This window comes from Rosa rugosa, chromosome 7 (assembly GCF_958449725.1).
Source record: "Rosa rugosa chromosome 7, drRosRugo1.1, whole genome shotgun sequence".
Taxonomy (NCBI): Eukaryota; Viridiplantae; Streptophyta; class Magnoliopsida; order Rosales; family Rosaceae; genus Rosa; species Rosa rugosa.
The window spans coordinates 39,275,293-39,292,091 of NC_084826.1; the positions used below are offsets into that span (position 1 = coordinate 39,275,293).

The 16,799-nt window shown below is 37.2% G+C and overlaps 2 protein-coding genes across 3 annotated transcripts; one reads left to right on the forward strand and one right to left on the reverse strand.

The window, feature by feature from the left end:
• Positions 1 to 807: 807 nt before the first annotated feature.
• On the reverse strand, positions 808 to 6,131 carry LOC133722529 (syntaxin-132-like). Its single transcript, XM_062149410.1, has 13 exons — positions 5,853 to 6,131; positions 5,082 to 5,192; positions 4,906 to 4,962; positions 4,287 to 4,335; positions 3,564 to 3,652; positions 3,409 to 3,482; positions 2,666 to 2,708; positions 2,516 to 2,576; positions 2,400 to 2,425; positions 2,241 to 2,318; positions 1,871 to 1,951; positions 1,313 to 1,378; positions 808 to 1,177 (listed from the first exon to the last, which is right to left on the reverse strand). The coding sequence occupies exons 1-13, from the start codon at positions 5,868 to 5,870 to the stop codon at positions 1,004 to 1,006; spliced, it is 927 nt and encodes a 308-aa protein (XP_062005394.1). The 5' UTR covers positions 5,871 to 6,131; the 3' UTR covers positions 808 to 1,003.
• A 7,944-nt stretch (positions 6,132 to 14,075) lies between these two features.
• On the forward strand, positions 14,076 to 16,596 carry LOC133720627 (uncharacterized). 2 transcript variants are annotated; one of them, XM_062147037.1, is made up of 2 exons: positions 14,076 to 14,341; positions 15,236 to 16,596. In XM_062147037.1, exon 2 carries the CDS (start codon positions 15,267 to 15,269, stop codon positions 16,434 to 16,436), a length of 1,170 nt encoding a protein of 389 aa, XP_062003021.1. In that variant the 5' UTR covers positions 14,076 to 14,341; positions 15,236 to 15,266; the 3' UTR covers positions 16,437 to 16,596. The 2 variants fall into 2 exon arrangements, with proteins under 2 accessions (XP_062003021.1, XP_062003020.1); XM_062147036.1 differs by having other exon boundaries at positions 14,077 to 14,341; positions 15,226 to 16,596.
• Positions 16,597 to 16,799: the final 203 nt, after the last annotated feature.

The window sequence follows — 16,799 nt, forward strand, 5'->3', positions numbered from 1 at the left end:
TGGTGAAAATGAAGGGCAAAAAATAGTGAATAGTATCTGACCCAGTGACCTCAACGGGTGAACTTGCTCTAATAAGGGTCTGGTCAGAATAGTTTGAGGATCATCAACTTTAGGGATAAATGTGACAAAAGTATCATTCACCTGTTTCATAACAAAGTAATCTTCCAGACAAGCTCTAACCACGTTACAGACATCGTTTCCCACCGCGTGCCAAAACTTGTTATATAGAAGCAAGGTGAAAATCCATCCGGAATAGGAGATTTGGATGGATGCATTTTGTTTAGAGGTTGAAACAATTCTTCATTGGAGAAGTCTAGTAGAACATTAATCTCATCAGGAATTAGAGAGGGGCATAAGACTTGCAACTGCAAGCACATGTGATGGGTTGCTTGAAAGTCAAAAAGAGTCCGCCAAAGTAATTGAGCACAATAGCTTCCAAGTTAGCTTCAGAGGTACACCGAGTTCCGCTCCGATCAACAAGTCCCTTCAAAATATTTTTGTTTTCTCCAATCATGCACATACTATTAGTTCAGTTTACCAAACACTCAACAGATTTGCTTTTAAACAACTTATTCTCATAAATAAGAAAAAGCTAGCTTTTCTTCATCCCCATAAATGATCGAACTCAGCCTGGTACGAGTGGAAGGAGAAAGATAAAGCTTATTGCTTATTCGAGAAAAAAGTTCAGTAATTAGTGGCTAGTGCAGCCGAGTACCTTCCATTCAGAAAGTGAATGCTTCAGAATTTTCAATTTTGGCACCTCAATTCTGTGAATTACCAAGTAAATTTAAACGAGTTTATTGCCAGTTGGGAGTTCATACTGACTGTAAATTATAGTTGATAGTTTCTTCCAATTAATAGTGTTATGACGAGTGCATCATCACAGGACAACCAAAAATACTAGAATCATTCACATGATTTGAGGAGTTCGCCGCCTGAGTCTCAGTGGTGTCTGCTGTAAAGTCGCTATATTCATTCTATCAATTACAAATTGGTAGAGGAGTTAAGCACCGTTGTTGCTACTCCATGGCTTCAACACGGCAACCACAATGATTACAACAACGATAAGAAGAATGAGGATCGCAATGCACATCCATTTCCTGGAACTCTTCTGTAGCTTCTTGGCCTTGTGCAGAGCAGTATTCCCCTGCTGTACATGATCAACTGCACTTGATACCTAGGGAAAGAACAACCAAATTACATTATATCTCTCCATGTGTCACGGGTATTGATTGTACATGCCATCTTCAAAGTCATGTTTTTCTTTTATCTATTTCGGATTTCAAGAAAATCATGAGATTGTGGTACTTACTTGGGTTTCAATGTTGTCAAGCAATTCCCCTTGTGCATCCACCAACACCGCCATATCAAGAAATATCTGCATAAGAGTTGGTCTTTAACATTAAAAGTACATCATATACCCTAAAATTACACACTAGGGCAAAACAGCAAAAACACGAAAAGGAATGCTTTTTCATTTTAATTTTTACACCTTTCAAGTAGATGTAGACATGTTTCTGGTACATCATACTGAAACTACAGCTCCCCATTTACGGCAGTAAAAGCAAACACAGCTCTAAGAGCTATGTGGCTATTTTTCACCTAGGATTTGCTGGAATTGAGTGGCATTACAAAATTACAAAAACTTGGATTAATGAGCCACGTGATTATGCAGGTGATCAACACCTGATGATCAAACGCAGCCTTCCCATTTATGCAGGATTACATATGGCAAGATTCAGAAGTTTTGTTAATTTCAAAACTGCAAGCAAAATTTAAATTATATGGCTTAGGCTGGAATTGGACTATGTAGAACTTGATGTCTTATTGACTGACATAGTACCCATCATTCCACAAATTAAAAAGATACCTGCTGTAAATCAAGAAGCTTCTTCTCAAGGTCTCTAACAGCATCATGGCGCTCTTGAATTTCTGCCAGAGTGTCCATGACCTACAGGTACATTGGAAAATTAGTGACATCGGAAGCAATCATCTGAATCACCATTGGCTAGTGGAGGCAGGACATCTCCGGAAACCAATAATTTTTCTTTAAAAAGAAACTTTCCAGTTTAGTAAATCTAACAGCTCAAACTAAAACAATTGTAGGGTGTGATAGCAAGTTGAAACAAATTGTTCAAAATGTCAAAAATTCATTCGAAGTTTTTAGGATGTCCCAGTGCTGACAGTAAAAAGTGGTTTCAAGCGGACAGGAAGCAAAAAAAAAAAAAAAATTGACAAACCTGGCCTCGACCTTGTTCGTGGATTGCCTTTTGGAAAATTTGTTCACTGTCTCCAGTCTCAATTAATCTCTCAATTGTCTGTACATTTTAAACAATTAGTACACAACCGTTTACAACGGTATAAATAAACCGCAATTTGAACAGTGCATCAAGTTTCACCTCTTCATCAGCTCTTGTGCCCGTCACTGAAAATCACAAAAAAGGAGAAATGGTAATTATATTCAGGTCACAGGAAGTTACATAGCCACAGATAAGGGGCAATTAAATGCTCAAACCTGTAAAAACTCGCCTCTCGACAACCTCCCGATACTCTTGATGAATGGTTTCTCTTAGAGTCTGCAGATTTAGAGCATTTAAGTTGTGATGACAATATATCAGATGAAAGAAACAAAACAAGGCTATAGGTAAATGTAAGTTTGAACTACCTGAAATTCAGCCATCTTGTCCTTTAATTTCTTTTTCAAAGCACTGTAAAAGATGAAATCGGCAAAGTAAGATTTGATTGAGTTGGCATATACAGTCCCATTAAGCCACACTATTGAGTTCAGACAGATAAATATTCAAGGAAAGAAAGATGCTTGGAAACAAAAAACAAAAACAAAAAAACGACTGGAATGGCGAACTGTCGACATAGTTATTTTGGTTCAGAAGGACATCATGACAGTTTCACAATACAATAATTTAAATGACAGATATATGGAAAGTATAATAGAGGGCAGATGGTAGAACAATTACTGCAATCTTTTTTTCTTTGTTTTTAGGTTGAGGGAGACTTCCATTAGATCATATATAAGTTACAATTCAAAATTACTAGTAGGTAGGATTGAATGGAAGTGGGCTGTGTACTCTTTGGCATAACCTAGAAAAATAGACAACCCAATTTTGATCAATCCTAGTTTACTAGCCTCACATTTAATATCCTATTACAATATCTGAACTAATAAAGTAGATTATTGACAAAAGGGGTACTACTATGCAAAAATAATACCTTTTTCTTTTCTTTTCTTTTCTTTTTCTGGCTAATCACTTGAACCAATTACCTAACCTTATAAGTTTTCCCCAACAAGCATGTTTAGGTGAAAGTAATGTCCATAATCTAGTGGAGACCAAAAACAGAGGATGGCAAAGGCAAAAAACAGTCTGAAGGCAACTGCAGAGTTCGACTTACAGAGTTGTTGCTGTTCGCGATCGATCTACACCTGTTCCTTTTCCGCACCCAGGTTTCTGTCTATTTGCTAAATTCTGTGATGACAAAAGATCAGTCAGATGGGCAGTCCTGCCAATATAGAGTTTAAAGCAGCTATAAGTTGAGTCAGATTTTACCTCTCTGTCAAGTTCTTCAATTTTTGACTTTATAAAGCGAGCAATTTTTCCAACTTCATCTACATCTTTCTCCATCCGCTTTTTAATGGCTGAACATGGTAAAAGGATCCAACATCCTTGTTGAGTTATTATGAGATCAAACAGAAACCAACTTTGATGAACACAAACAGAACAGTGCAGTGGACAAAAAAATAAAATAAAAGTGGGACTTATCCTTTTCTTGAAGCAGTAGTGACCAGTGAACTATCTTGTACACTTCTTAGCAAATAAATCATAAATATGAAAATATGAGTACACACGCATGGTCACATGCACAGACTGGGTACATCATAAACAAACCGATATACATCTGATATTTTTTAACAACAGACCACAAGAATAAAATAACAGCGCATAAATGTAACGAACATTAATCAAGACCATTTCCATTTATCCACCATGAGATGACTTGCAATGTCCAAACCCTACAATTTATATCCAGAATCAAGGGATGCAATGGCATACAAAGAAAATCAACATTTTTATTCTGGAGAATAGCAAGTACTTGAAAACTCTTCAAACTTTTTCGCTGCTTTTCTCAGTGCAAATCATATTTGTTTCTCTTGACTTCTTCAGCCTAATCCAATAATTGGCATTACTTATGCATACTAACATAAACAATGTATATGCATATAGTCCCGAAAGCTTCCCATAATGAAAAGAGACCAACGAGTTTGAGATTACATTTCATGGAAGGAGCCTTAGTCACAGCCTTGGTCTCCTCATGTGCATCCTGCATTCAGATTTCACACGACAATGATAACTTGATAAGATATGTCTAAGCCTCTTTACAAATATAACAGTTTATAATTGTTCATGCAAAAGTCGTGCATGGCAACCAAAAGCTAACTCACGAAATTGCCGAACCAAAATTTGTACGGCACTTTAAATTAATGGTTCCAAATGCAAAAATTAGCAAGGCAGATGGTGAATAGTCATGCAGATTAACTTGAACTGGTTGCTATACAATTGTCATTACGTAGACAGCAATATGAGTTTTAAGTTCTTTACATAATTGTTTATCGCTTTATAACTCAAATTCTCAATATCATGAAGACCTTTCCTAGCTAAATATCATTCACATTCCATCTGGCATCAAGAACATCTGAAACTCCAAAAACAGAAAAGTAAAAAAACCATAATGGAAAGACAACAAGCTTCAGGCTTCAATATACATCGACCATAATCAAGTCTAGAAGCTGTATTCAAGAGCGCTACTTTTAGTACTCCTAGTTTGAGCTACAACATAACCTTGAGGACGTAATGTAGGGGGGAAAATAGAATACTGGAAAGCAACATTTACCTGGAGCTTTCTCAGAAGCTTATCTAGCTTCTCATTTTGTTTCTCAATCTCTTGAACCTGCGAGAAAACATTAAATCAATAGACAGGATCCACAAAACTTACACTCGATATGAACTCCTCATACAGAATCATTATCTCTGCGAAAAATTGGAGAAAAGATTAAGATCACCAAGTACCTTTTTAAAGAAATTTTCCAACCCAAGTTCTCCAGAATTCATTGAGACTTGTGTTCCTAGTTCAATATCTCCACCACTAGGAGGTTGACCCCGAGGGATCTCAAAAGAATCCTGCAAGTAGTAATCAAATCAACTCATACAAACAGAAAACTGAAGTCAATTGCTATTACCTTGACCCTTTCTCAGAACTCTAGGAAAATATACATACAAACGGAAGCAGACCAATAATTGCGACTTGATATTATGTAACACATTGTAAAAACTACCATATAAGAACACATGCCAGTAGACGAGTAATGTATGTACACGAGCTAACTCCAGATATTAAAGAAAGACAGAGCCTGGATCCCAGTAAAGATGGGTCTCATGTAGATCAGTGTTGTTACTTTCAGTCTTGTTTGATGTCTGGTTGTTTAATGTTTTGAACTCATCGAGTTTCTCCAAGTAACAAATATAACAGCATTGAAAGGTAATTCGAAACAGGAAGTAACGTCCAATATAATAATTGAGAACCATGTTAAGCTAAAGCTATTGAAACAGCAATGTAGTCTGTTTGGTTTCCTTGCTAGCCTAAAAAAACAATACTGTGATCGTGTTCCAGCTCCAACGAACTAAACAAACAAATCCCCCCAGGATAGGATCCCTAACTCACAAGCCAAAACAGAAAAATCCAAGATTCTGATTTAATAAATAAAAACGCAGATCCCCGGATCAGGACAAAAAGGCAGAAGAAAAACCTCCAAAACAAACAAGGAATGGAGAATTGATTACCTTGAGGAGGTCGTTCATTGTAGCCGAAAACGCAAACGGAAAATTGAGAATAAAAGCTCGCTTGCTTTCTCTCACTCTCTCTCTCTCCCGTTCCCTTCGTGAGGACCTGGTTAGTTCAGAAAAGACCAGACCAGACCAGGTCACTTACTCGGGGATTGCAGGAGAGAGCGAAACAACGAAACCAAACAATGTGGTTCTTGTGTTGGAAAAGTTTACAGAGACAGATCAGGGAACGTCAAGCCATGGATTTTATTTTTCTCTTTTTTTTCTTTTCTTCATTTTTTTTTCTTTTTCTTAAACTTTTCTTTTTCATTTGCTTATTACGTACTTTATTTATTTGATGGAGAAACACCTCCAACTTTCTATTCTTGAATTTAAGTAAAGGACACCCATCACATCATATCCCTGTTTTAGGTTCAACAACAGAGCTTGTCTATTCAATAAAGAAAACACAACCAACACTTAACAATATCATTTTTATTTTTACATCATTTTCTCTAAATATATGTAACATTTTTTTTTTTTACATTTATAAAAATAAGTCGCCGAACACATTTTCACCTTATTTTCATTATACATATACGAAAATATTACCGAGCGCCACATTAGTGTCCATGTCTGACTTGAGGAGATGGAATTATCCAAGTAGAATCAAGATGGTTGATGTCTTCTAACATCTTGGCAAGCCAAGGAGTATTAAGAAGTCATTAATGCAATTGATAAGTATTAAAATGTAGTATTATGACCATTACGCAAAGTAGGGGCGGAATTACGTTCAAGTCCGAGAGGGACCGAACCCCACTATTTCCTAAACAATCTCAATTAGCTTATAATTTTCCTTAATTATACCCTATTTATCCTCAATTTTATTAATGACCCCCCCCCCCAACCTCTCTGTAATATAAGCAATGACTTCGTTCAAATTTTGTTGTTCGATAATTTTTAGGGTTTTTAGTTGTTTCCTTTTGCATTATCTTATCATAAATCATATTTGAAATGGTCTTTTTTTCCTCTTTCTCCGTTTAGCATTACTTAATGAGCTTCATAGTATTTACTTTTTCTTTTACGGTTAGTTTCATATGCTACATTTTTATGTTTGCTCTTGAGAAAAGAAAAAAAAAATTGTTATTGAACAAAAGTTTTAATTCGGACCCCCTACCATAAAATTCTGGTTCCGCCCCTGACGCAAAGTGTATGTAAACTCCGCATTTACATAATGACAAATTATATAGGAATAATCTCTCTTTCGAACTATGTGGATTATTTACTGTTATTGTAATCTTAAGTGTGATTTTTTTAGAAAAAGACGAAGTGTATTTTGAACTAAAATTACAATTTATGTCTTACTTGACAGGATCCGTCCTATATTTCACCCTGAAATCCGAAGTGCCGAATTGAATTGAGATTGTGATTCTCGAATCTGAATGAGATCTCACCAAATTTAATCAATGCTGATCTTTTAAATTTGATCTCAGATTCTAATGGACGTACTTTTGTTGAAACAGTAGGTGAAGATGAATCAGTAAAACTCCAGAAGAAACCAGTTTCAACTTATTTTAAAACTTTAAGACAATATTGATGAATTTGCAAAGGTGGAGCGTTGGCCAAGGCACAAAGTATTGAGAGTGGCAGCTTGGGTTTGATCCACCTCAATTCCTTTAGTTGTTGTTTTTTTTTTTTTTTCTAATTTATAATAGATTGAATTTGTTGGTTATTGTTCTAAAATGGATGACACTAGTGACTTCAAAATGAGTTGGAAAGAAAAAATAAAAAATAAATAAAAAAATTTCGTAGACTTTAACTTCATTGAATTTTAATTAAATTTTATATTTAAGTGTTTCGAAAACTAACCGTAAAGATAAGTCCCTTGAATTCTTATACATGGGTAATAGAAGTATAATATAAGAGAAATGGTCATGAAAAGTGCTCTCATAATATTAATGTCGGATTGGAAAATTGTGCTTTAGTCTTGGTAAAAATAAAGACATTGTGGTTGACCAAGTGGATCATTGTTGGCGTATATTGAGTTGACCTTTTTGACCCATATATTTCAATTATCGATCATTGAAATATTTTATGTTTGTTGTTAAAAAAAAATATCAATCAATTTCATCATCATTTTGACTTCGATCTATATGGTCAACCGAAAACACCTTAATAGTAATATTTATTAATTATATTCCTCTAAGAACAACCCCTATCTTTTTTTTTTTTTGAAAGAAGAGGTAGTAGCCAATATATTGATCAAAAGCCAGAATGACTCTTACATAGCCTTCCGCTGCCATCTAGACAGACAAGAAGATGTGTTAGTACCCACAGTGGTACATAAAACTAGGACACTCATTTGACATTGAATACATCGTAGACATAGCGGGATCCCACTTTGGTACTACGCCGGAGGCGCTAGAAGAACTAAATAAAATAGAAGGATCCAGCCCTCCCAACCTAACTCTGGGACAGTGAATCTAGTCGCCTAGAGACCTCAATTGGTGTACAGCTAGAGACACTGAGACTTAAGTCGACAAGACCAAGACCCAATACTAAACTGGATAGGAAAAAACCACTAGATTGCCCTAGAAAGGCCTAAAAAGAGACTAGAAAATAGGAAAAACTAAATAAAGTCCAATAAGCCCAAAGAAACACAGCACCCTAGGCCCAACAGCTGGCCCAGCCCCATTCCACCTCTACCTCCCCTACGCTGAGAATTGACGCACGCCACCGCAAGCAACCATCGCCTCCACGCCATGCCGCAATCATGTCACCGCCGTCCAGCATCAAGGAACCCCGCCAACAACACGTTGCCACCACCGAGAGGCCATCAAATGAACCTCGAAAGTACCAGACCCGATCCACCCGGAAAACGGATCCCCTATGCCCTCAGAAGAGGTTAGACTGCACCCCGGCAATGACGCCCCTTGAACCGGAACCAACGACTGCCCAAGCCACTAAGAGGCTTCGAACTAGAACAAAACCAGATCCTGCTGTCGACTTCGAGTACTGCAAATCCTAGAGGCCAGAGAACCCTAGACCACCATCACCCGTCCGGCAGCCGCACAATGACGACGAGGCAAGCCCCATGCCGATGTAGAGGGCCGCCGGACGAGAGGAATTCGGCTATCCCTCGACCAAGCTTGTGCGGCGCTTTCTGCTCCTAGTTTTCTCTCGTGTTTAGGGTTAGTTAAGAGATAAGACATTGGGGAAACCAACTGTTGGATGCAATGATTGAGATATTTTATGCTTATTTTCAAAATATTATCTGTTTTCGACTTCGTCTCAACAACGATCCACTCGGTCAACTATAATGTCTTCATTTTACTAACACTAAGGCCTCGTTTGGTTCACGGAAGGGAAATCATTTCCGTTATCTTTCCAATGGAATGGAAAATTAAAATTCCTGTCAAGTTTCCTTTCTGGTATTTGATAAAGCAGAGAAAACATTTAAGATAGACTATTTGATTTTCCTTCCGATGTTTGGTTGGTTCAGGAAAAGGAAAGAAAAAATATATCAATGTTTCAATAATACCCTTGTATTTCAAAATTTATCATTATATGGGTGAAATTGGCAATAACACATTTGAGTAGGGATATTGTAGTCCTAAATTTTCGTAATAAATGCTAGGAAAGATGAAGGGAAAATCAATCCCATGGATTCTGAAAGGAACCATCTTCCACCCTATTTTCCCTTCTGTCAGGAAAATAGTTTCCAAGTTTGTGCCTACCAAACAAATGAAAGGAACGATTTTTCTTTCCTGATTTCTCAAATCCGTGAACCAAACATGGTCTAAAACACAATTTGCCAATCTATCATTAGTACTATGAGAGCATTTTTCATGATCATACCTATATTATCCATATACAAGAACTCAAGAGACTCCGGTTAATTTTTATTTTAAATTATTTTTCTAAACACCTAAATTGTATAATTAAAATTTAATCAAGTCAAAATCTACTAAAAAAATTTAATTAATTTTGGTTTTAATTTATTTCTTTTCAATTTATTTTTAGGTCATAAATGTCGTGGAAATGTGAACAATAAGCAACAAATCTAAACTAACAAATCCAATTTATTAAAAATTGAAAAAAAAAATGGAATGAGGTGGATCGAACCAGTTTTCGAGTACTTTGCCTAGTTTCTCTTTTGTGGGCAGTCTCTTTAGAGTTTTGAATAAAGGCTAACAATTCTGTGGTTGGAGGCAAAAACCGACATGTATTGCTTCACTTCAAGCTTTGCAACATCTAAACCTTTCATTCAATCAATTGACTTATAATGAGATGTCTCCAACACTTGTATTTTCTAAGAAGCTTCTTCTCTTGGACTTGAGTAACAATGATTTGTCTGGTCCTCTTCCGAGCAAGGTTGCAGAGACAACGGATAAATCCCATTGATTTATCTTGGGCTTGTTCTTCTTGATTTGTCTCATAATCGTTTGTCTGGTGAAATCCCATTCAAGATTACATAATTGAAGAGCCTGCAAGCTACCACTATTTCTATCACAAAACCTTCTTGTTGGGGAAATTCTAGCGAGGATTGGAAACTTAACCTATCTACGAGTGATTGATCTCTCACACAACTCATTATTAGGTTTAATACCATTAAACATTGTTGCCTCGTTGGTTGTTTTCAGCTGCTTGCATTGATACTCAATAACAACAATCTTTCTGGTGAAATTCAACCTGAACTTGATGCATTGGATAGCTTGAAAACCAACATGAGCTCCTGTCTACATCTTCTTAATCCATTCAACGCCACCGATTTCGTCTTCCCAAACCCTTTCTCCACGTACCTTTCCCAAACTCGTAAAATATCGATATTAGACACGAAGTGAGTCTTTAAAGAAGAAGATGAGGCCCACTGAGTGGCACGTGAGATGGAGGTGGCTCAATCAAAACTCATTTACCATGAACATGAAATTGATGTGAATGCCCCTTCGTTAACTACTGTTTAGAGGTGGCAAACGGGCCGCTAAGCACGAGCACGACACGGGCCCGACACGCTTAAAAGCGGCCCGGCACAGCCCAAGCCCGTTAGTGACCCAACACGATCCGAGCACGTTAGAATAACGGGTCGGGTTGGGCCTAAGAATATTGGCCCATTGGCCCGGCCCGAGCACGACATATTGTGGGTCAGCCCGTTACAAACACAAAATTTCATTTTGTTTTTAAAAATATTAAAAAACCACAATGATGAGATTTGAATATTAGACCTCTTTATTTAAAATCTCATGACAATTCCACCAATGCTATTTCTTTTATGTTGTCAAAATAGTGAAATAAAACATTATATCCTTGTTTTGACATAAAGTATTTTTTCTAAATATTAAATATATGTTTATTAATAAAGACTAATCTCATAATAATACAACTATAGAATGAAGGAAAAAATAATATGATACTAAATCTTCATTATATTAATAAAGATTTTTTTTTTTTGAACCAAGTAATTCATTCATCTCAAGCCAGAATGTCATGGATTTCCAAAAAAAAAAAAAAGCCAGAATGTCATGGATACACAGGGGCGGAGCCACGTTGGGGCCTGGTGGGTCCCGTGCCCCACTGGGATTTTACCAGATAAGTATAATAGAGTTTCTCACAATGACAGGATGTCAAGTTGGTGTAGTGGCAGCTCCTTTTTATCAGCTGCTTATGTAGCTGCAGGTCTCAGGTTCGAGGCCTCTTGCAGCATATTAGATTAAGTTTTGTTTTTAATTTCTTGCTTTTTTAACACTAACATTATTATTTCTTATAATTTTAAAAATCAAAGATAAAATATGTTACCATCATAAATAAAACTATAAATTTGATTAAAAAATATATAATTTTTTTGAAAGATAATTGATATTTCCGCATTTTTATTCTAATTTATTAATTTTTATTAAAGTTTAATATATTTAAGTTTTAATTTTTTTTTCTAAAATTTTCGGGTGCCCCACTTAAGATTAATTTCTGGCTCCGCCACTGTGGATACATACCTTCCCTTGCCAAACTCAAGGGCAAGTTTAGGACGTGGTATGCTAGCACCACCCATTAGACAACCAGTGCTCACTTATTCAGCGAGCCTAAGAACTATGAAAAGTAACACATAGCAATTAGGCAAGTTCAGAAACAAAAAAACTAAACTAAATTTTCTCCTTGCCCTTAAAAAAAGAATCGACCTTCTCCGAAAAAAAACCCTAAGGCCGTGCTTATGCGCAGCCACCAAACCAACAAAACCTTGCGGCCTTGCGTCGTCCCTCATCTTCCCCAACCCGCCACCATGTCCACCGTTGACGACATGACCTCGTCCTTCACTGCATCGCTTGCGCTAGCCTGCAACGATGTGGTTGATCTCTCAAGACCCTCTGGAGGAATCCAACAGCGTGCCACGCAATCCTTTTTACTGGCACGACCACTGGTGAAGAAACCGGCTTTGCTCAATGATCTGAAACGTTTTTTTAGGAGAGTTTGGGTCCTCGATAAGGGTTTCAAGATTCAAAAGAGGGCACCAAACAGGTTTGTCGACCTTGCGTTTGATTTGCGCAGGGATCGCAACAAGGTGTTGAAAGGAGGACCTTGGAGATTTAGTCAGGCTCCTGTTGTGCTTCAAGAGTATGATGATGTTTCCCCTATTCATGAGATTGATCTGAACTCACTTTTCTTCTGGGTTCGAATTGGCAACATACCACCGCTGTTTGAAGAGCCTGACATGATCCAGCGTATTGCGTCGGTAGCTGGTAGTTTCCTTGAATTGGATGATAAACTCTTTGCGAATGTTGGTAAAGTTAGGGTTCATGTTGCACATGATATTTCGAAACCATTCTTTCTCAAGAAAACCCTAAAGCTTGCACCTCAAGTTGAAGTCGAAATCTCGTTTTTCTTTGAGAACCTTGTGGGTAAATGTGATCATTGCAACCTGATCTATCATGAAGGGGATCTTTGCCCTTTACTAGGAAGCCATGCAACACGGGTTACAACTAGTGGGTTGAGTGATCCAAGAGTTGAAATTGGACGTCCTTCCCTAGGGTTTATTACTAATAATTTTGTAGATGGGACTTTCAGATTTCAGGGTGTGCAAACACCCATATTACCATCTGTTTGCAGATCTTTATTTCAATCCACTGAGAGAAATAAGGGTCGAAAGCCGATTATCCTGCGTGAGAAGATTATGAACTCTAAGAAGTCTGAGGATGTTCCAGATCAATCATTGGCGTTAACTGTGTTTGATGCATCGGCCAAAAATGCTATAGAGCCTGCTAGCCATGATCCAGGTACATGCATGGAACTTGTGAATGTGAATGAGGATGTGGTTAGTCCAACTAGCATTGCTGAAATGGCTCTTGAGGAGCAAACAGGTACGCCTGAGCTGGTTGCAGAAAAAGAAAAAGAAAAAGAAAATAGGGGTGACAAGCGTGCCAAACCTCCCTCTCCTACCAAGTCTCCACAGAAACTCAAAATACTGCTGCCTGACCTTTTCAAACCACTTCTGACTGAGGTGCCGGCAAAAAAGCAAAAAATGCCAATGTTCACAAGCAAATTCTCTGCTAGGTCCTTGGGTATGATTGAAGCTCCAGGGAACATTCTTGTGCCAAAAGATGTGATGCAGCCAAAGTCTGAACCAAAGAAGAAAAGGGGAAGGCCTCTGGGATCCAAGAATAAAAATCCCCCAAAATCAAAGAAGATTGCGGAAGCACAAGAACAATGTTTAACTTATCTTTCCAAACCTCCTAGCCCAACTGTTCAGGGCAAGGAGAAAATTATATTAATAAAGATTAATCTCACAATAATATACTAAAAGCAATATATTTTGAGTTATTTTTTTCTTTCTTTCTTTCTTGTAGTAGAATATAAAAAATTATTAGAAAACTAATCTTAAAAAGCTAAGATTAAGAAAAACATCGTAGAACTTAATTTATTTTAATTTTTTGAATAGTTAAATAAAATTAATTTTATTTATTTAAATTAATATTTTAAAATCGTGTTTTATAGTGGGTAGGTACGAGCACGGCCCGTTTATTGACCCGGCACGAGCACGGCACGACACGATATGGGCTCGGGCCATGGGCCAAACCGGGCTTAATGTTTAAATAAATAGGCCGACACGAGCCCGACACGATAATAAATGGGCCGGCCCAAGTACGGCACGGACTAGGCCAGCTTAAAATGGATCGGGTCGGCACAGATTCTAAATTCTATAAAATAAAATAAAATAAAAACTGTTTCTGTTGCACACGTCTAAGACTTAGCGGGGAAGAACAGAGGTTGAGGAGGAGCCCACAGAAGAGGGAAGAAGGTATGCGCGGTGCGCCGTGTGAGTAATCTGTGGGTGCCGTGTTGAACTATAAAGTGGACACTGGACAGGTGGCTGCCACCTCCCGTCATCAATGGCAATGACGGTACCAAGAGTCAGAGTCCAGAGAGACAGACAAGACCTTTATAAATACTTCTGCCTCATCTAGTGTAACAGCAGCTCGATCTCTCACACCCAAGTACAGTTTCTTTCAGGAACCCACAAGGTAAATTTCATTTTTCTTTCTCCGTCTCCATCTTTGTGATTAACTGATTATATGAATAAGAAATGAAAATTCTGTTCTGTTGCACACCCATTGAGAATATTAATAATAATAATCTTAGTTCAGTTTCAGTTTCATAACTTCTGGGGGAATTGTTAATTAGATTGGGAGTTCAATTTTGATATGAAACTAATTGGGCTTTGTTTCAAATTTGAGCACCAGTGGCCAATCCTCCTGGGTTTGGTAAGTAGAAGATGGACATCGTTTCTTTGCCTCGTTTTGAGGTTGAGCACTTTGATTTCTAGTTTCACAAAATCCATGCTCTGCAAACTCTTTCTATGTTTCGATCTGTTCATCTCTTTAATTTTGTTGCTGTTCCCCATATAGAGATTGCTGAAAAGCATTCCGTTCATCTCTTTAATTCTGTTTTCTGGTGGTAATTGATTGGTGCCTTGGTGGTGAATAGAATGGCATTAGTTTTTTTGTTTTAGTGAACTATTTTGTGTGATGCACACATCCTTTTAGTCAAATATCTAGAAAGGTACTTAGGTCAGGGCTTACATTTTGCCAGGAGCTACCAGTTTTCCACTGTTATTGCTTGCCTTCTTACTTCCATTTATTTTGGTCTGGAACAATGAAGAAATATAAGTTTTCATTGGCTTGAACCATCAAAAGAAACAAAATTTATACACGTATAATTCTTAGATTGTTAAAGCATGCGTTGTTTGCATCCTCGGAGCATAATTGTCATATGTGATCAATTTTGGATTTCTTTCTGTGTCAACCTATCTTGTTCATATCTGCAATTTCATAATTCAATAAATCTTAGCAAATGTGTATGCTACTAATTTTTTTTTTTTTTTTTTTTTTTTTACGTTTGTTTTTAGGAAATATCAGATAGTAAAAAAGGAACTTTCGGAATCTGAAGATGGAAGACAAAGTTGAATGGAAAGGAGAAGAAAAGGTTAACAAGGAAGAACTCCATTTAGTGATCAAGACCAAGGATGCAGAACTAGGCGGTGACTCCAAGGAGGAAAAGACTGAGAAGGAACTTGAAATAAAGACCAAGTCGGTGGAAAAACTGAAGCCAAAGTATAAGGAGGAGGAGGAGGAGGAGGAGAAAGACACGAAAACGAACAAGGAAAAAGAGAAAGAAGAAGATGAAGAGTTGAAGAAGACAGAGAACAAAGATAAAAAGAAGGACAAGGATAAACAAGGAAAGAAGAAGAAGAAAAAGAGCAAAGATAGTGGGGGCTCAGAAGATGATGGAGAGAGGGATCAAAAAGAGAAAAAGAAGAAAGACAAAAAAGAGAAGAAGAACAAAGGTAAAGGGTTAGATGAAGAAGAAGAAGAGATAGAATGCAAAGATGAAAAATCGAGTGTTAAGGATGATTCTAAGCACACAGAGGAAGAGCTGGACAAAAATGAAGAGAAGAAGATAAAGAAGAATAAGCTCAAGGTAGATGAAGAAAGCGATGACCAGAAAGAAGAGAAAAAGAAGGTTAAAGATAAGAAAGAGCAGAAAGAAGAGAAAAAGAAGGGTAAAAATAAAGAAGAGGAGGATGGGGATAATGAGGATGAAGACAATGAAGAAAAGGAAGGGAAAAAGAAGAAGAAAAAGGATAAGGAAAAATATGATGACAATGAAAAAGAGGGGAAGAAGAAGAAGAAAAATAAGAAAGGCAAGGACGAAAAAAAGAAGAAAGACGGGGATAATGATGAAAACGAAGAGAAGATGGACGAGGTGGAGAGGAAGGAGAAACACAAAAATGTAGAGAATGCGGAGAAGATGAAGGCCGAAGTTGGTTCCAGGGAGATTGAAATAGAAGATGTCAAAGAGTCGTCGGAGGAGAAGCAGAAAGATGTGGTCAAGGAAAGTAAAGAGAAGAAGGACAAAGGCGAGAAGAAACGAAAGGTTGATAAGAAAGAAAAGTGCAACGACGTCGGAAAGCTGAAACAGAAGCTAGAGAAGATTAATGGCAAAATAGAAGCACTTGTTGAAGAAAAGGCAGATATCATGAGGCAGATAAAAGAAGCTCAAGGAACAAGTCCCATTGTTTCGGAGACGCCCTCATATGCAGCAGTGGCGGCATCTTGATCTTCACCTCAGTCCATACTCCATACTTTGCAGTTTGCACTACTATGTTCTAATATGTATTTTTGCTAAAATATTTAAGGAATAAACTAATCTGGTCATTGTGATTGGATTTTCCTTGTGTTGTACTATTTTAGAGTTATTACATACCGAATTTCACACACAGTAGTTATGTCTTTGTGGCTCAACTCCCAATTTTGTCTTAATTAACTTCTAGTTATGAACATTTCAAAAAAAAAAGAAAAACAGCTAGTTATGAGGCATTTCCATTAAAATACCAAAATGGGGTTTCTAATGAAAGGTACCTAATAAACTAATTACTCAAGAAAATTTAGTGTCTGAAGAAACTAACATAGTTTATTTTTT

What these genes read in the sequence shown, in the direction of transcription:
- LOC133722529 (XM_062149410.1), bottom strand. An exon ending in TGGAAAATTTCTTTAAAAAG is followed by an intron (nt 4,963 to 5,081) that starts GTACTTGGTGAT and finishes GTTTTCTCGCAG; the next exon opens with GTTCAAGAGATTGAGAAACA. An exon ending in TTGAAGAACTTGACAGAGAG is followed by an intron (nt 3,483 to 3,563) that starts GTAAAATCTGAC and finishes TTGTCATCACAG; the next exon opens with AATTTAGCAAATAGACAGAA.
- LOC133720627 (XM_062147037.1), top strand. Translation starts at nt 15,267, where the DNA reads ATGGAAGACAAAGTTGAATGGAAAGGAGAAGAAAAGGTTAACAAGGAA.